We start from the raw sequence: 20,930 nt of genomic DNA, 5'->3' as shown, positions 1-20,930 counted from the left end.
ACAACTTTAAATAAATAAGTTCCAGGGTAGTCATTACTTCTGTCTTGAAGTCAAGGAGCGTTTGTCAAAGAAACGCATTCATATGACTTTAAAGCATCCATATATTTGGGGACATTCATATTGCTGTAGTTAGCTTTTTGAATGACCCCACATAGCTTTCGTGGTATTCGTGTGAACTCGTGTATTTGGGTTGGGAAAGTGTGTGTATACAATAGCTTTGTTTTTGCAACAATATCGTCAGAGAAGCTCGTATGTTTGCTAACCGTCAGTACAAATGGTAGCTGTAACAATATATTTGTGAGTCATCAGGATTGGTGTCCTAAGCCTTCTGATTATGGATTTTCTCAAAATACCCTTTTCAGGCAACAGCTATCCTGCATACAAAAACCCCATTATGGCTAGTGGAATCAACTATTTACGCACTCGATTTTTCTTTGAATTTATCTGCTCTCCTTTTCCGGGTTGCTGTTTTACATATCTTAACAATTCTCCTTGTAATACTAAGAGATAATGGTAACTTTCACAGATCTTTGACTTCAAAGCAAAAGAAATAATAACTAACATGAAGAGGTTAATTAATTATGGGAAATTGGTTTGAGTGATTTTGACAATCACTCAAGGTCATTTCCATAATTCGACTGCACTCTTTTATCAACTTCAGGACTTTTTTCTAATCCACTTCAAGTTTTTCTTTTCTATACTCTAATTTATTAGTCACTATCCACATTCTTGTACATTGGACTATTGGGATCTGTCGGTGAACGTATGGCTAAACGTATGCGGATTCAGTTATTCCGAAAGTTAGTCTATCAAGATGTAGCCTACTTTGATGTACATAGTTCTGGAAAATTAGTAGAAATGTAAGTTATTTCACTGTATTTTATTTAGAAAATTCTAAACCTAACGTTCTAACGATCGACTGCCTTGGGCTTGTTTCTGTAAGATATCATCCTATTACAATAAAGCAAAATGCCTACCCAGTATTTCCTGGTTTACATATAACAGTGCCTTAAGACTATCAGTCATCAATTGTTTTGATTTATTGAGTCTTAGATGTAAATATTAGTGTGTTTAACCATTTATAAACATTGAATCAACTTAAGATTTAAAATAGTTTAAGCAAACTTGTTAGTTGATAAAATAACGGGATAATTAAATCTGTTGATTGGTTTCCTATCAATTAACTTATCTGCATATATTTTTTTGTAGTATTGGATCAGATGTACAAAACTTTAAAAGTTCATTCAAACAATGTATTTCACAAGGTTTACGTAATGGGATTCAAGTAAGTTAGTACTAATTGTTATAACCTTGATATATCTGTCCACTAGTGTGTGTTTAATATGCCAGAGCAGAGAAAGTTATTTTGAAGTGGTTTACAGCTTTGACTTGCTAGATCACTTAATGCAACCTTGGGACATGTGACTCTTGATCTCGACTTGTGATTGAACGGCCTTGAGGACAGAGAGAAAAGAATTACTCTATCACTGACCTGACTGGTTGGGGATCGGAGAGAGAAAACGACTTATCTGTGACTCCATATCCGACTTATTCTTAATTCAACTAACTCAAAAAAAGGTAAACGAATAAATGTATGACTAGCAAAACCGCAACACAGAGGGAATGAAAAAAATACAATTGTATACACACTAGGACATTAGAGTACAAAACATGGAATGTAAGGGTCGCACCTAAACGATATCAATTTCGAAATAGAAGAGAATATGACGGTAATTTATACATTGAACAAAAGCTCAGTTCATAGAATAAAACATACACAGAACTAGTTGTTAATGCTTTAAAGAATTAGAATTAATCTAAACAATATCCCCAAAAATGGCTTTCATCGTTTGCCACCACTTCTTTATTATCCTCTTTCTAACTATAATAGTAATGATAATAATCAGGCATGTTACGCTTATAAATAGAAAAAAAAGGAAAATCTCATCATCCCTTTTTCCTAAACATACAGTAATATAATATATAATATAATACAATATAATAATGACCTTGTAAAGGCTCTCTACTCGAACACAACTGGTCGAGTGAGAGCTTATGACGAACTGTTATCAGAATTGATTACTGTTGGGATATTCAGGAAAATATCCCAAAAATTATCCTGTTAAGCCTAATGCTATCCTTGGACATGAAATGATATCATCTTATTGGTCAATATTTATTTAACGTGTCATTTTCCTACTGGCCATTATTGTACAATGTTATTTTCTATTTTATGGTACGTTGTGGTCTGCTTGACTGGTATATAAACAAAGTATGTTTGAAATATAATGATTCATAAATCCGAGGCTGTGACCTGTGTTCTGGACTCAACTGGCTGGGTTAGACAGGGAAGCGGGGCCAATCAGAACCCTAGGCCGTTCTACGTGTTTGTGCGTCTTTGGTCCGAACAATAATTCGCTACCCCCTTAATCTGCAGCATTTCTCACAGTTATAACAATTACCTCAAGTGGTGTTCGTCAGGGCTGCCCACTCTCTCCATTCTTGTTTAAATTTGTCATTGACGTACTACGTTGTTACTGACTAACTGATCTAGACATAAAAATATAAATTGCCATTATGGTGAAAATCATAGGAAATGAGAGATTTCCCCCTAATACAATAATATTTACACTCTTTAAATCAAAGATTTTAGTTATCAAAAGAGAATATCAAATGATTTCCCACGGATTTTAAATTCATACAATCTTTAGACTTTATGTTAGTCTGTAGTAAACAAAGACTTGATGTGGATAACAAGTCTATTGTTTAACGCAAAATTACAGACTGCTTCGATAAAATATGTAAACCATACATTAAATACATTATTTGAGCATCTTCCTTCATTTTTCATGTACGCACTTCATGATTCTCTCAATTCTGTTGCTCTCTGTTTCCCTTTTTTCGTTTTCTTCAATTCCATCTTTTGCTGATAGGCATTCCGCTTCCGATTGGTGCTACATACTACCTATATCTGTCAATATAAGTAGCATACACCACAACTATACTTACTAAGTATAAAATAAATTGATTTAGTATTGTTTACTAGATAACATTTTGAACGTAGATTTTTTGTTATGATTATTCCAATATGATCATGTTGAAAAAATTCTATACAGAACTTCATCTAGTAGATACGTGAGAAATTTCCCTTTCATAGTGGCTTATTTATTTATTTATTTAAACACATAAACATTGGTACAAAGAGGCACCAAGTAGATATGCGCCTCATAAATCATTCGATTTGTGTGAGGGCTGTGATACTGCCCGGGTGCCCAGACCGAAGCAGGCGACCATACCACGTTGGGAGCACCGGTTCAAAGTGGCTACCTACATTCTGTAGTTACATCGATGTAGAGACATCGTTTTCTGTATTGAAAACTATTATTACACCTACAAGAGAGAAGATGGTCTCTGAAAATTTAGTTCAGTTGATACATAGACCAATAATCATAATGTATTATATTTTCCTTTCGTACAATTATTGTTTTAATATCTATTGTAGCTGTACATATTTGTATTACAATATGAATTTTTAAACAGTAATATGTTAAAAGTTTGATTTTATCCGAGTCTAGGTCAGTTTTAAAACTTTATGAACATTTTGATTTTATTGATGCATTCTGATGCTCATCCAGTTATTTTGAACTTCTTATCTCCTATAAAACAATCAACTGTCCTTTCTGAAAGGAACTCGCACCATTTACCCTGATATGTGGTAATCATGCTTAATGATCAGACAATTGATAAATTCAGTTAAGCGTTCCCATATTAGTCATTCACTGTTTTGGAGGTGCCTTAGATGAGTGTTTCTCCTATCCATCTGTCATGTATCTAACTGTGACTAAAGTCATACACTTAAATCATTACACTAATTCCGTTTATTGAATTTGTTTCTTTTTCTTCACATAAATAAATACCTTTTAGGACATAATCATCGCAATTCGTGCACCATTCTCATATTGTATAAACAGTTCAAGAATATGATCAAATTTGTCAGTTGTTTTAACGCTTATGGTAAATTAAACTTCCATTCAGAGGTTGCCATCATTGTTGAGTGTTAAGTTTTGGTTCTATATGTGGTGGAAGTGTGTGTGTGATCCCATTCCCAAATCAACATCAATTATTCAAAATGTCGTTGTTGGTAGTTCTAAACCTGTAGTTTATTGTACTGTAGTCATCCAACTATTAACTATCAAGTTGCAAGTTTAAATTCATTCGACCTATTCTGCTTTAATTAGATGAATAGTTTCCTTGGCTCACAGTCTTCGATGGATTACTCACATATATTGGGACCACCGAGTAAGCAATTCTAAGGTCAGACCCGGAGTATTAGGATAAGGCGATACGTCGGTTGATGAAGTAGTAAATCCTGATCAACTGAGGTCGTTGGGGTTTATATTGCTTGTTACTAATCACTTCCTGCCTCAACGCATAGTGTTGGTTGGCGTAAGAGCAAGTTGAAAAAAGCTAGAAGTGACCAAAACAAGACATCGCATTATTTGATCAATTCATCGACTGTTGGAATAAACTATGCTTGTGTAGATACAGACGACCTGGTTCGGGCTCACCCGATACTCGTGACATGACTCGTAATGACACAGATGCATTTACTCTTTGTATTCTCATAGATCTTTAGTTTTAGAGCTTTTCTTTTGGGAATTCATTCTTATCGACTCCTGTTCCCCAAACTTATTTTTACTATCATTAATATAACCATTACCACTATAGTATGCTGTATATGTCGACATGGTGTGGTAACGTGGACAAGTTCATATGCTCTAGGTTTCGGGTCGCTTTTAAATCTAACTGATTGATTGAACTGTTTAGTACATAAATAGAACTGAATTTACACATTATCTTTATAATTAATTAATTTTTCTATAGGTTGTTGGATCTGTATTTGCATTATTAAGCATATCGCCTACTTTAACAGCTGCACTTCTTGGTTGTTTACCATGTGTTTTTTTAATTGGAAGTTTAATGGGCACTGAACTTCGTCATATTAGTCGTGAAGTTCAATCACAAGTAAGTTCATTTACTATTTATCTATCTTGTAACAATACAGACTTCATATTCTATGTAAAAAAATATAAGATTCCTTTGTTATAATATTTTCTAAATTGTTAATGAATTAATATCAGATTGGTTTTGTGGATATTATAGTAATTTCAATGGTTAAGATCATGAGTCAGTTGAAGCTAGACCACCTGACCAACTGACTCATGATCTTAACCATTGAAATTACTATAATATCCACAACACCTATCTGATATTAATCAACATATGCTCACTAGTGACTAGCTTCACGAGGTGTATCCTGGAGTTCTATTGAGAAGTAGTGACCAGTAGAGTTCAACCAGGTCTGTTGTGAGATAGTAACTCACTGAAGACAACGGTGGATGTGTCGCTCAATTTCGTTGATTAGTTGAAGTTAGATATTAACACCGTTGGATGCCGGCTCAGTGGTCTAGTGGTTAAGTGCTCGCGCGAAACCAGTAGGTCCTGGGTTCGAATCTTGCAGGGGGCGAGGTCGTGGATGCGCACTGCTGAGGAGTCCCACAATAGGACGAGGCGGCCGTCCAGTGCTTCCAGGGTTTTCAGGGTGGTCTAGCTTCAACTGACTCATGATCTTAACCATTGAAATTGTTAATGAATTCAAAGAAAAATTGTAGAGAATCTTTCATAATGTACACTAAGACTTCACTTCTTAATTAGTTTGGGAAATTCAGGAAGTTAGTTCCAAATCTACAAAAAGGGATTACCACATTGTTTTTTATTATTCTCCTCATTTTTCTATTGACAAATACTGATTCGAACTCTTCAAATTATTAAAAAGAAATGTCTGTTTTTTTTACTTTTGAATTATCAATGTAAATGTGTCTGATAACCCTGCAATCTCCTTGGATGTAGATGCCCCCAAATACCCTGGTATGGCCGATAGTGGGGTGGGCCCGCCCTCCCTCTCGAAATGCTCTCACATGGCCACGCGTATACAGCCTCTGCCAGGGAAGTCCTATTCACTTCCTTCTCGTGGTGGGGGTGTTGTTTACGAAAATGAGAGGACGGAAAGCGAATGTCCGGCGCTTTAACCGGATCCCGAACCAGTGGTGCACATGGGCTCCAGTATCGTGCGGGGACAAATGGCGTATGAACCAATCGTTGATCACCGGTTACCATGGTACTGCATCTCCTCACGATGCTCCACTGCCTTGTGGGTTAGACTTTGAGGTCAAAGGCTCGAGGTGTGGCCCCTTAAGAAAACCACCTGCTTGGGTCTGGGCACCCGGCCAGTATCACAGCCCACACATACACAAATATGGTGTGGCGCATATATATTTGGTGCCCTCTTGTACCAATATTTATGTGTTCAAGTAATAATAATAATAGATGCATACGGATAAGACTCAATAATCTGCACAGGTTGTTAATGTAACAATAATCATGAACAATTGTTAGAGATTAGTAATAACTGATTGCGGTTTAAAAAAATACAAAATCATGATAAAAACCAAAAGCAAGGACAAAACATAATAGAGAAGTCATTAGTTCATGAAATAATGAAAGTTTTTATGTAATTACTTTTCCATGCAGAGCTTAGGCTTTAATTGATAGATTACCGACACCGCAGTGCATAAGTTTTTGACTCGACCTCCCTTTGATAACATTCGTTTGAATGTGTATATTATTTCGAAGGACGCTTCTTTCGGAGACGACGTGCTCAGAGTTAATGAAGTGCTCCTGTATTGAGCTATTGATTGCGTTACATTCCCTTTTTTAAAAATCTATTCCTGGTAATGCTCTGCGGTGCGTTTAGAAAGTGTTCACTTTGCGCATCCATTGTAATCTGCCCCACAGGAGCAAGTAGACTTATAGATGCAAAACAATGTGGCCCAAAGCAAAAGTTTATCTTTAACACATTTATGAATGGCAGTTCAGCTTGAGAAGACAATGAGAAGAGTAGCTAAGTATCAAGTATAAAGAATTTCTGCAGCCGTATCTCCTTCAAATTTTCTTCGTTGAATTCTTTTATTCTTATCCAATCACCCATTCTCTTAACATACTAGACGATAATCAATTTTTCTGTATTTTCTCTCTTTGTTCTATCCACCTTACTATTCTCTGTTAGAATTCTCTACTCGCTTCGTTAACTGATGAGGTGTTTAGTCATATACGAACAGTGAAATCTTTGACAATGGAAGATTTCTTAATTGAGTACGTTTATTTACTTATTTACTTGGGTTCTAATATATGTGTTATTTTCGAGATTCTCATTTGATTGTCTATGTATATTTTCCGAGTCACCGGAATACCACACTTGAGGTTGATTAAAATTAGAAGAATGTGTTACTTTCTTGGATATGGAGGGTTCACCTAGGGAAGTTGGAAAACCGTCATTTCAAACCAATGGTGCACATGGGCTCCAGTACCCTGAGGGGACAAATGGCGTATGAACCAATCGTTGGTCACCGACTGGCTACCATGGGACTGCATCTCCTTACGATGCTCCACTGTCTTGTGGAGCCCCCTAAGAAAACTACCTGCTTCGGTGCGAGAACCCGGGCAGTATCACATCCCACACACAAATCAAGTGACTTGTGGCGCATATGTATTTGGTGCCCCTTTGTACCAATATGTGTTCAGATAAATAATAAATAAAATAGATATAAAAATATATATCAATAATAAATAGTTCTATAATAAAAAATAACTAGCTTAAGTCAAAACTCACATTGAGTGTGGTAAATTCAGAAACAAATAAGCACAAAAGGTACCGGTTCAATATCGCCGGAGAAATAATAAGTCTGTTGACCAATAAGAGGTTAGTCACTTTACGATTGACTAATAGAATACAATAAATAAATTTTACAATTGAAAGACTAGTTACTCATGAGTAGTACAGCTATAATACACATCTCATACATATTAAAAAAAGTAGTAAATAGAAACCATACAAATTATCGAACATCTAGTTTATTCTATTTTTTATTCTAAGTTATGAATAAAAGTAGATATAATTGATATTCATAAGCTAAGTGCATATTTGTTTGCTAGACTTTTAGCCGTATCTGTTATGCATTGAATGGCTAGCGATGTTACTTTTGTGATATAATATATGACTTAAATAAGCTATATGCATACTCTCCTAACAGTTGGGTTTATGTGGAACCATAAATTAGTCGGCGACCGTTTCACGGTTAAAAAACGGTTCTCATTTAATCATTGAAGTTAAGTGGAGCGGTGGTTTAATGTCTAAGGTGTCGAACTTTCAATTACTGGTTCCATAGACTCGAATTCTATTGTATCTGCTTTTCGTTTTGGGCAGATGGCTAATATTAATGACTATTTTACAAATCTCTTTGTTGTCTATGAATTCCTCAACTAATTAAATAATCTTAGTCAAACAGAAAAAGTATATATTGCATGAGTTGTTAAAATTACTGGGTAAATCGTACTTACATTCTGTGAATATGTATAAGTAGTTTGGCTAACCGGCTAAGAAGATAGTCTAAGTGTTTATTACAACTTACTCACACCTTACGTCGTGTGACTTGACAAGCCTCATCTAGTCTGTTAAGTATATCATTGAAGTTGGTTTATTCCCGGTGGTCCTCAGTCTCAGCCCATCAAGGAATTATAATCAAAGCTCTTATTATTTCAGTCCATTTTGGACTCATTGAAAGAGAAAGAGAGGAAGGGAGTCAGTTCACAAACATTAGTGATGAGATAGTTATTCCTTTGATTAACTTGAAGAGAGTAGGAACAGAAAGTTACTTTACTTCGTTGGTTTCTTGTCAGTTTTTTTACACATAAGCTGTATTGTTTCAAGATCGAAATTTCAAAGTGAGTTAAAAAATACTATCAGATCTAAGTAAATTTAAGAGGCTGAATTAAACAAATAGCTAGCTTAAACACTTGAATAGACTGACTAGTGTATATTCCTGCGGGACGAGGTATGTATTTTACGTATCTCCGTACTTTTGTGGTGTATGCTACTGATGTCGACATATATAAGTAGCATGTATCACCAACCGAAATTGGAATGCATGGCGGCAGAATGTTGGGAAGATCGAAGAAAAGAGAACAAGAACAGAGAATAATTGGTATGGAAATGAAGGAACAATGATGTCTGAGACAATTGATTGACATTTTGCAAATAAAGTATTTACTTTATGGATTTTACTAAGAGATTGGGTAATTTCGTATTCAGTTACATTTTGTTGTCCCGCCTGTGTTCTCGTTCACTACACTTTCATCTTCGGCGGTAATAATAATAGTGTTATTGTTATGACTTTTGCTCTATTAATTATCATGTGATAAAATCACCAATCCGAATACTGACTTATTGATATGCTTCAATGCTATTATGAGTTCACCTTACTCGGTAACCGGAACGAAGGTCAAAGATACAGTGACACGATAGGTTATTATAATCCGTTGTCCGCAGCCCTGCTGACTAGATCAAGAAGTCTTGATGAGGCCTAGAGAATGTATTCTACAAGCACCCAGAAAATACGAGGTCACTAAGCGCACAAATCAAGCTTATTTATGCAAGGATAGAAACGCCCTTGGGAGAGCTACAAAATAGCATACTAAAAAATTCCGTCAACTAATGACAGTCAAGGGTTTCCGAGTGGGAAGTGTAAGCTGTAGGTCAATGAAGCGTGTCTTGGAGCGAAAACATAAAATTCAAATTTTCGGGATAAAATTACAAAATTAGGACCTTTTCCAAGTGAGTTCTGGGGATCTAACGTCCTCAACACTTATATTATCTTGTTCTTGTACGAAACCAATGACACATATCAAAATAACACTAACTCTGAATCCTTATAGATTCTTTTTGCCTAGCCCTCCCCGTTGAGTTCAGAAAGAAATTTCAGCCTCCACTATATGAACAAATTTATCTCAGATATACGTAGTTTATATACAGGCGGACCAGACCGCATCATACCATAAAATAAAAAAATAACAATTATAAAAAATCAAGCTATAAAAGTGTTTTTGTGACTATGGGGTAACGTAACTAATAAATAATCATATGATATTAGTTAATAGGTTAAACGAAAGCTTATAATAAAATGCTAGCAGTGGGATCCACGACGCACATTTCGTCCTATTTGGGACTCGTCACCTGGATGTACCTGCATCCCAGAGTTGATGTTCACTCCGGAACTCGAACTCAGTACCATTCGCCTCAAACGCTATCGCGTTATCCACTTAGCCATTGAGTTCTACAATAAAATGGCCCACAAATGCCCTGGTACGGCCGAGAGTGGGGAGAGTCCGCTCTCCCTCTCCAAATGCTCTCACATGACCACGCGTATATAGTCTCTGCCAGGGAAGTCCTACTGACTGCCTTCTCGTGGCATTAATGTTGTTTACGAAATTGGAAGGACGAAATGCGAGTGTCCGGCTCTTTAACCAGTTTAGTGGACACGGAGAGTCCACCTAAGGGAGTTGGAAAACCCTGATTTCAAACCAATGGTGCACATGGGTTCCAGTATCCTACGGGAACAAATGGTGTATGAACCAATCGTCGGTCACCGGCTGGTTACAATGGTACTTCATCTCCTTACGTTGCTCCACTGTCTTGTGGATCAAACCTTTAGGTCGAAGGCTCTGGGTGTAGCCCCCTAGGAAAACCACTTGCTTCGGTCTGGCCACCCGAGCAGTATCACATCCCACACACAAATCAAGTGACGTGTGTAGCGCATATCTATCTGGTGCCCCCTTGTACCAGTATTTATATGTTCAAATAAATAAATCTAATAAAATGAATATGAATATACATATAATATAGTTACGTAATAGTTATCCATTAAGAATATTTTATGTAATAACAATTTATTAAATAGTTCTTGGAAGTTACCTATAAATTCATCTTCTTTATTCATTCATTCATTCATCTATTGTTTTTCAAATTATTCATTTTGTTTTTATTCTACTATAGTAAAGTAAATTATAATGTAAGTAAATCCAAAATGTTAAATGAAAAACTTTCGTTTGGAATCGGTTCATTTCAAGGTCTTTCTAATTTAACATTAAATGGTAAATTAATAATTTAATATATATATATATATATATATATATATATCAATGTCTTTATGTTCAATGAAAGGTTAAATGATGTAGTTTAATGTTGATGATTTTTTTCTCGGTGTAAAATATTTTAAATAAAGCTAGAATAAACATTGATGCAGAATTCATTATATTTCTGATTGAGATCATGAACCGTTTGATGTTAGACCACTATTGAAAACCTGGAAGCACTGTTTGACGGCCGTCTCATCCTATTGTGGGACTCCTCAGCAGTGTGCACCCTGGATGTGTAGTAACTCACTGATGACAATGGTGGATGTGTCGCTTAATTTGGTGGATTAGTTGAAGTTAGACATTAACACCGTTGGATGCCGGCTTAGTGGTCTAGTTGGTTAAGCGCCTGGCGCAAGACTGATAGGTCCTGGGTTCGAATCTGTTGGGTTGAGGGATCATGGATGCGCACTGCTGAGGATTCCCACAATAGGACGAAACGGCCGTCAAACACTGCTTCCAGGTTTTCCATGATGGTCTAACTTCAATTGACTCATGATCTCAACTGTTGAAATTACTACAATCTCCACATAACCCCTTCTGATACTAATCTCCACAACCCCTATACTGATCATTATATTTCATCAGGTTCTCGTCAGCTGCTTACAACCAAATATGTATTAGAATTTTACATAGAGATAAGAAATAGTATGGAGCAATTGACATAAGTGAATGTAAAGGATTGGAATGACAAAGGTTATCAATATATGTGTGCAGTAAAAGGTCAAAGGTTATTAGCTGTTAGAATCAAGGAAACATTAAGGATGAGTGATGAAATAGTCGATTGGAGTTCAGAGACAGATAAGATAAATTGTGTGATAATTTTAGAGGTAATAAAGGATTCATAGAATCAAAAACTGATAAGATGGGTTACGTAATAATTCAATAGAATTTGAAGAGTTCACATAATTCAAGAAAATCAAGTGAGCGGAAATGTGTGAGTGAATGGATGGTTTAAGAATTCGATAATGGAAGGGAAATATAACAAATTAAACATTAACAAAATGAAACTAATGACCCAACAACCAGGGTAGTAATAAGTTTATTACTGTCTCTTTTTGAATACATAGATCAGGTTTGAGTTTAGTTTTATCGTGATCGCTTCAACAAAACGAAGAGAAGCAGTATTTCTTTGTCTGTTAATAATTTTAAAAGCATGAGAGATGTCAGTGGTATACCCGGTGTCAAGTAAATACCAAGCTATTGCACTGTTGAGAGCCCTAGTCCCTTGCAGTCTCAATTTCTTTGTAACATGATCAGAAATGCGAACATGTGCTCTTCTCTCGGCACTTCTAATGTATGTGCTTTGGCACGTACATGTGAATCGGTAAATGCAGTTGGAGATACTGAGAAAAGAGGACTTGTCGATTTTAGTTTGTTTGAGTGAGCAATTCGTTTCCCATACTGCAGTCGTTTTTGCCTCTGGGTAGATCACTTTCAACGCGGAATTTATTTTGTTATTAATTATTCCAGTAATTTCATCTCATTTGAAGCGTCAGTATAAGAAGCAAGTTTTCTTTTCCACTCTGTCATACTTTATCCGAGGGTTGGTATTTGCATATTTATGGATGAATTTCGCCGGATATGCATTTTCACGTAGGCACTTAGTGATAAAAGCAATTTTTTCTTCAAGGCATTCCTTTGAGCAAATTTTACGTGCACGGTCAAAAATGTTTTAATTGTGGAGTCCTCATTTGTCATTTTTGAGTAATTTTATTAAGTTTGTGTAGAAGTGAGTTATTCTAAAAGTGTTAAATCAGTTTATTCTAGTGAGTTTGTTTATAATCAGTTGTTTTGGTAGGTTTCATTATCTTCATTTATCTTTATATTCAAGTTGATTGTCTTGTTTGATTGATCTATGCCTATATTGTTCATTGATCATTTTTGTCTTAGTTGATTGATTGGATCTGTATCGATATGTCTGTTGATTAAAGATGGGCCTGAGTTTTATACGTTTAGGAATTATCTGGCATCAGAATTCCTTTGATCCTGGATTTCGAAACGTTTATTTAGTCAAATTTATGTCGGTGGTCGATCATGTGCATAGATATCGTTGGCAACATATCGTATTTGTATTTGTGTATACTTATGTGAAGGGGGCGTCCATTTAGCCCATTTATAAATGAAATTATGTTGTTATCTAGGATAACAGTAAGAGCTCCGCAATCATATAATATAGCTCAGATAATTCACTAACACCAAAAGCATTCACCCAAGCTGAAAATCTTCACTGTCATTAGTTGAATACTTCATGTCATTCTGTGTGTATATGAATATTTATCTGGAATTTCATTGAGATAATGAACCGGTCAATGTTACACCACCATTAAAAACTTGGAAGCACTGGAAAGTCCTGAGGATTGAGTCATATCACCGATAGTACCGGTATACGGCTATAGTAAGACGTTTTTATGGATAAACATCTCTCTCTCAAACTAAAGGAAAGGTTAAAATGGACAACAAGCTTTACCAGGCGAAACTTTAGGGTCTCGTGACATCGATAAATGCAATGCCGTGTCACTGAAATAATGCATAACCCAAATATGGCCATTCACTTGACGTCACCTATACAAGTGAAGAACCTATGCGGTTCACTCTTCGGTTATCTGGAAACCTCAAAGCAGCTTATTGATAAGGTGACCCAATCAGACATATCAATTCAAGGCTAGATGACAAGTGATGTGTTGTGGTGGACATGCACTATTGGTCGAGACTTGGCTTGATTTTCCTTGTGAGATAGATATGCTTTCGGCTAAAAATTTAAATTGAGTCTTTAAAGGATATGTATCTATTTTAGTCATTGAGTTTGTATACATATTTCATTCATGTTAGCTTACAAAAGCTTCCTATTCACTCTTGATTTCCTCACTCAAATGGCTGTTTGGGCACGTATACAAGAAATGTATATATCAGTAACTGACTCAGACGACTGCTTACATACAACGCTTTTCTTCTCGATAATATGGATAGCATTGAACTTAAATATAGCTTAATTCTATCCTACAGTATGCATAAACTTTTAACCACCGGGTCACGGATTCAAACTTATGAAAGTTTAAGATCTTGGTATAATACAAAACTTCGTGTTTAAGATGTTAATGACTATTGGGTTTGGTTAATTTCTTTTATTTGGTTCAAACAATGACTGAAATTATTTCATGTCGAGTTGTACACATATTTCGTCCATTAATTTTTTTATTTGAGCTGAAAGTCTAGAGAATAACAGATGATTTATTACCTTGAATAAAGGTGTTGTTCTGGGAGTACTGTATGTCGGAGGGCATTTAATGTCTCGGGGTGAATTAGACGCTGGCCATTTAATGTCATTCTTAGCCACTACACAAACGTTACAACGTTCACTTACTCAATTATCCTTACTATATGGACAAGTAGTTCGTGGATATACGGCATTAAAACGTATTCATGATGTAAGTGAAGTGTTGGATAATTGCCGTCAGTTGGTGTGTATATTTTTTGTGTATTTTTAAATGTTAGAGAACTTGAAACTTTAACCTTCAAGCCTTGTTACGAGTACCTGTTAACATTGAGTTTCAACATTATATGTGACTATCATTCATTAAGATAGATTATGATCGTATAATATTATTGGTTGATTAAGGCTAGAAATGCGAACCATCGGATGTCAGCTTGCCAGAGATATAAAGATAACTTTCTACAACGATACTTGAAGTCTTTGGTTTCGGTTAGATCATAAAATTTACAAGAACCATCTCTTTCCTATCTTTGTGACAAGTGAAAATCATCAGATTATTCAATAAAACACTTAACTTCCAACCATAATGTCTTAGGTTCACAATCTTCTCCCTGCATCCCTCGGTTTCATTTAGCTGTAGAAGTAGCTGCCACACTAAAGAAACGTTGTTTATAGTTCGATTTCATCGACCTGTAATTAGGTTACCGAAATGCATTAAATTAGATTCTTTTTAAAATATCTAAAGTAATAATCGTTAAGATTATTGACAAAGTGTGAATTGGTCACCACCAGTTTCTAAAACAATCAGTCAATCTCTTTATTTTATACGTAACGACAATCACTAGTTTTGTATGAAGATCATCTTTTTTTCGATGAAAAACGTTATTTGTGTTAGGTGTTTCTTAGCAATCGGTTGGAAACTTTGGATATACATTTTGGTACTGGTTGGCACTCGTCACCAAAGTATACCCGCAATCTTGATGGGATTAATGCCCACCGGTGGATTCGAATCCGTATCACCTAGATTCACAGTTTGAAACGTTGCCACTGAAATACTAGGATTGTAGAACTATAATATTTTACAATCGACTTGTCACTGAGCAATGACTTATGATGTCATGTCTATCTAGTTCTTAGTGCTGATCAAATACGATCGATCAAAAACGGTGTTCTCACTACGAATTACCATTTATTTTGCGTAGCTATTTTATCAAGTATTACTTTACACTCACAACTTGGAGCCACACTTTGATCATACCATAGCTAAAAACGGTACAAACAGGTTGACTATATCGAAAAATGTGAAAATAAGTTGCGGATCTCTATCTTGTTGATTGAAAACCGATTCTCATTCCAAGGACATATATTATACTACAATTGTTAATTAGTAAGTAGCCGATTTCATATAGTCTAGTCCTTTCCGCTTTCACAGATCACAAGTATATGACTAGCAATATCCTCCTTAGAGTTTACAATTCACTGATCACTAAGTAGTGACCAATGTCATCAATGTCAGGTACTGAATGTCAAGTCGAACAAATTCACCCACAAGGCAAAAGCGTTTAACTAAACAACCTAGTTATAAACATGAAAAACAAAAGTAAAACACCACAAATAATTAAAGAAAGTATGTGTAACGACAACATAAACACTAGAGAAAGGGTGCTGAGTGTGAAAAACGATTAACTTCAAGTTTATTTCATGTACAGAAAATCGGGGGCATTTATAGTATTTTGGTTGGCCTGGAGCTTCTGAAAGTCTCTGGAACCATACTAAATATGGTAGCAGGACACGTAATCATCCTATCAGGAATTTGACATGTGACTCTTTATTTCCCAGATGTTACTGAGATGCTTCTATTCAACGTTGATTGGATAAAATGTTTCCTAGCGTTTTTTGGACCCTTGTGGACATTTTCGAGAAATACTTTGGGTTTCCTCAGCGCCTTTCTTCTTTCGAAAACTAAGACTTCTTCCTTGTGTCCACTTGCTTGCAGCTTGATAACTGTAACTATCTCCGATGGAAGACCAACCTTCTTACCTTCTGCGTTCATTGCCCGTTTTTCTTAGTCGATTTGGCTCATATGTCTAATCCACGTCCCAAACGTCACACGTACTTTGTAAAACAAAGTTCCTTATTCTCCTTTCAATAGCTCCAGGTTCTCACCGATTTTTCTCAAGGTATGACTTGGCGACGATTTTATCCCCCACACTAAATATGCTTTTGGCAAATCCAACTTTGCAAAAAACACCTTTATTCAGCTTGGCAAAGAGATACTCAGGCAAGGGTAAGGGATACCGATGAGTTTCTAGGGCTTCATTTAGCCCGGCTGAGTATCCATCACATAAGCGGACTCTACCGTTGCAGCCAATTCTGAGAAGTTCGCTGGTTCAATAACACCCAATCTATGAAGTCGTTCGACTAGTATATGGTACAGGTCTTTTAGCCCGGAATACTGACTTCGATCACTATTGAAGGGTATGAGTAGCTTTCGATTTAGTGCATCCTCCAAGCCCGTCACTAGATACCATTTTATATCGTTTTAATAATCCATCTACTGAGTTTTTATCGTCCACTTTCGTTGTATTGATGTTGATGCAGATCAAGTTTATGTGGCGACCTGCTAACTTCAATCTCTCTATCCAGTCAATTCCCAATAAGTCAAGTGGTAGACGTTCTGTCAGAAATATTACTCCCTCTATGATGTTTCCTTGACTGTGACTTTTCAGTGTATCTCGCCAGCAATGTTTAACATTCCACCGAATGCAATGTGGGTTGGTTGTTGAGTTGGATATATTTGCGGTCTCCCAATCTTCTCTCATGCTCTTCTGCTTATAAGTGTTATGTCGGAAGCCGTGTCCAGCTGTAAGGGAGATGATATCCATCAAGCTTGAGAGAAACATATTTTCTACGGTTTTATGAGCCGGTCCTGTTCAAGGCTATTGTTACTTTAGTTGTTCGCAGTTTCAATCTCTTAGAATATACTTTCGGTTGTTGACGGTGTTTTCTGGTTTTACAATGACTTTTTATGCCCTTTCCTGAAACATGTAATACAACGATGATTTATAAACGAGCATGGGGATAATTGCTTGCCGCTCTCATTGCGTTAATTTGGCGTTCTTGCACCTTGTACATATTTTTCTCGACTGAGTTGACGTGATAAAACCGGCTAACGTTATCTACCATCGGGTTATCATGTTTCAAATTCACTAATCTTTGGCATTCGCTAGTTACTTCCTGTAGGGTAATTGTGTTTGTATGAACTAATGGTTCTTTTGTACTCAATGTGTGCCTGATTTTGAATTCTAAATACAATAGGTTCGTTTGTGCTCACCTAGTTCTGTTTGGTTTAAATTGCGTTATTCCGGGGATTCCTGGTTCGTATAATAATCCAAATACTTATAATCATCACATTGGCGTCGCGATGGAGCCTGTGATGGAACAGTTGGACATACATTCAAATTTTGATGCTTTTGAAGACTATATGGAGAGGTCCGAAATCTGGACTATAACCAAGGAAGATGTTGAGGATGTTAATATTGTGGTTCATTTCCTTACATTCATCGGAAAAGAAGCCCACAACTTATTAAAAACTTTTGCATTTCCAGAAAAACCCATTTCACTTCCTTATGCGACTCTCAAGGGGCTATTACTAGACCATGTAAAGTGCACAAATTTCGAATGCTGTAAAGGAGGAAAGTTACACAAAATGATTCGCTAGGACATCAAGAATTCCACTACATTACTATGCCATCCAAATCAAATGCGTGCTCAAGGTTATGCAGATAATAATTCATTGAAGAGTTGCGACGCAGGTCACGAAGATGAGCACAAGTTTGGCAAATGTTTGTCCTGTGGTAAATTTCACTCATGTAATTCATGTGTGTTTCGTAATGCTAAATATTTTAAGTATAGTAATGTTGGACACAACAGACAGTTTGTCATTCCGATCCTATTAATTTCAATGTTCCAAATGAATCACACTCGAATCGGATGCATGATATCATTTTATCAGACATTCATTTATTATTAGCTTTACTCAATATTATATTTTGGTACAACATAGAATTCTCAGCGCAAAGTATTTCAACAAGTTTCTGTTTCTTATTTCTTGATCGATATTGACGATGAATATTGAGTGATCACCACTTAGATGTTAGCAGTTCAGAAGTCGACATCTGAATAATATTCATTATTTTCAATGAATATTGCCAGACACTATGATATCTCCAATTGTACATTTTTTTTAACTTGTACAGCGAAAGGTCGTAAACTTTAAGAAAAAGTATTTTTCTTAATAACAATAATAACAGTAATAATAATAATTTCATGATAAATACTTGGAACATGAGAACAACGCAGCCTGCCTGATTATCTGAACTACCGGTTCCTGCCATCTAGATATTTCAACAAGTTATTTGTTTTAACAGAGCATGATGTCAAATAATGGCATAGCCTATTCAGGTGCGTTTGTGAAAAGTTTACGACCTTTCGCTGTACAAGTTAAAAAAAATGTACAATTGGAGATATCATAGTGTCTGGCAATATTCATTGAAAATAATGAATATTATTCAGATGTCGACTTCTGAACTGCTAACATCTAAGTGGCGATCACTCAATATTCATCGTCAATATCGATCAAGAAGTAAGAAACAGAAACTTGTTGAAATACTTTGCGCTGAGAATTCTATGTTGTACCAAAAATATAATATTGAGTAAAGCTAATAATAAATGAATGTCTGATAAAATGATATCATGCATCCGATTCGAGTGTGATTCATTTGGAACATTGAAATTAATAGGATCGGAATGACAAACTGTCTGTTGTGTCCAACATTACTATACTTAAAATATTTAGCATTACGAAACACACATGAATTACATGAGTGAAATTTACCACAGGACAAACATTTGCCAAACTTGTGCTCATCTTCGTGACCTGCGTCGCAACTCTTCAATGAATTATTATCTGCATAACCTTGAGCACGCATTTGATTTGGATGGCATAGTAATGTAGTGGAATTCTTGATGTCCTAGCGAATCATTTTGTGTAACTTTCCTCCTTTACAGCATTCGAAATTTGTGCACTTTACATGGTCTAGTAATAGCCCCTTGAGAGTCGCATAAGGAAGTGAAATGGGTTTTTCTGGAAATGCAAAAGTTTTTAATAAGTTGTGGGCTTCTTTTCCGATGAATGTAAGGAAATGAACCACAATATTAACATCCTCAACATCTTCCTTGGTTATAGTCCAGATTTCGGACCTCTCCATATAGTCTTCAAAAGCATCAAAATTTGAATGTATGTCCAACTGTTCCATCACAGGCTCCATCGCGACGCCAATGTGATGATTATAAGTATTTGGATTATTATACGAACCAGGAATCCCCGGAATAACGCAATTTAAACCAAACAGAACTAGGTGAGCACAAACGAACCTATTGTATTTAGAATTCAAAATCAGGCACACATTGAGTACAAAAGAACCATTAGTTCATACAAACACAATTACCCTACAGGAAGTAACTAGCGAATGCCAAAGATTAGTGAATTTGAAACATGATAACCCGATGGTAGATAACGTTAGCCGGTTTTATCACGTCAACTCAGTCGAGAAAAATATGTACAAGGTGCAAGAACGCCAAATTAACGCAATGAGAGCGGCAAGCAATTATCCCCATGCTCGTTTATAAATCATCGTTGTATTACATGTTTCAGGAAAGGGCATAAAAAGTCATTGTAAAACCAGAAAACACCGTCAACAACCGAAAGTATATTCTAAGAGATTGAAACTGCGAACAACTAAAGTAACAATAGCCTTGAACAGGACCGGCTCATAAAACCGTAGAAAATATGTTTCTCTCAAGCTTGATGGATATCATCTCCCTTACAGCTGGACACGGCTTCCGACATAACACTTATAAGCAGAAGAGCATGAGAGAAGATTGGGAGACCGCAAATATATCCAACTCAACAACCAACCCACATTGCATTCGGTGGAATGTTAAACATTGCTGGCGAGATACACTGAAAAGTCACAGTCAAGGAAACATCATAGAGGGAGTAATATTTCTGACAGAACGTCTACCACTTGACTTATTGGGAATTGACTGGATAGAGAGATTGAAGTTAGCAGGTCGCCACATAAACTTGATCTGCATCAACATCAATACAACGAAAGTGGACGATAAAAACTCAGTAGATGGATTATTAAAACGATATAAAATGGTATCTAGTGACGGGCTTGGAGGATGCACTAAATCGAAAGCTACTCATACCCTTCAATAGTGATCGAAGTCAGTATTCCGGGCTAAAAGACCTGTACCATATACTAGTCGAACGACTTCATAGATTGGGTGTTATTGAACCAGCGAACTTCTCAGAATTGGCTGCAACGGTAGAGTCCGCTTATGTGATGGATACTCAGCCGGGCTAAATGAAGCCCTAGAAACTCATCGGTATCCCTTACCCTTGCCTGAGTATCTCTTTGCCAAGCTGAATAAAGGTGTTTTTTGCAAAGTTGGATTTGCCAAAAGCATATTTAGTGTGGGGGATAAAATCGTCGCCAAGTCATACCTTGAGAAAAATCGGTGAGAACCTGGAGCTATTGAAAGGAGAATAAGGAACTTT

At 36.2% G+C, this 20,930-nt stretch overlaps 1 protein-coding gene across 1 annotated transcript in view; it reads left to right on the top strand.

The window, feature by feature from the left end:
- The window catches only part of ABCB8 (ATP-binding cassette, sub-B (MDR TAP), member 8), a gene marked incomplete at both ends in the record, with an annotated part of 51,105 nt that overhangs the window by 22,932 nt on the left and 7,243 nt on the right, over positions 1–20,930 (top strand). Inside the window, 6 exons of the mRNA XM_051219403.1 lie at positions 715–860; positions 1,210–1,285; positions 4,885–5,025; positions 7,127–7,212; positions 10,949–11,046; positions 14,338–14,516. Of these exons, the coding sequence (XP_051067119.1) occupies positions 715–860; positions 1,210–1,285; positions 4,885–5,025; positions 7,127–7,212; positions 10,949–11,046; positions 14,338–14,516 (726 nt within the window). The remainder of the gene's footprint in view (positions 1–714; positions 861–1,209; positions 1,286–4,884; positions 5,026–7,126; positions 7,213–10,948; positions 11,047–14,337; positions 14,517–20,930) is intronic.

The sequence above is a fragment of the Schistosoma haematobium genome, chromosome 4 (assembly GCF_000699445.3).
Source record: "Schistosoma haematobium chromosome 4, whole genome shotgun sequence".
NCBI classification, from domain to species: Eukaryota; Metazoa; Platyhelminthes; class Trematoda; order Strigeidida; family Schistosomatidae; genus Schistosoma; species Schistosoma haematobium.
The sequence above is the reverse complement of the archived record's forward strand: the minus strand, read 5'-3'. Positions and strand labels throughout refer to the sequence as shown.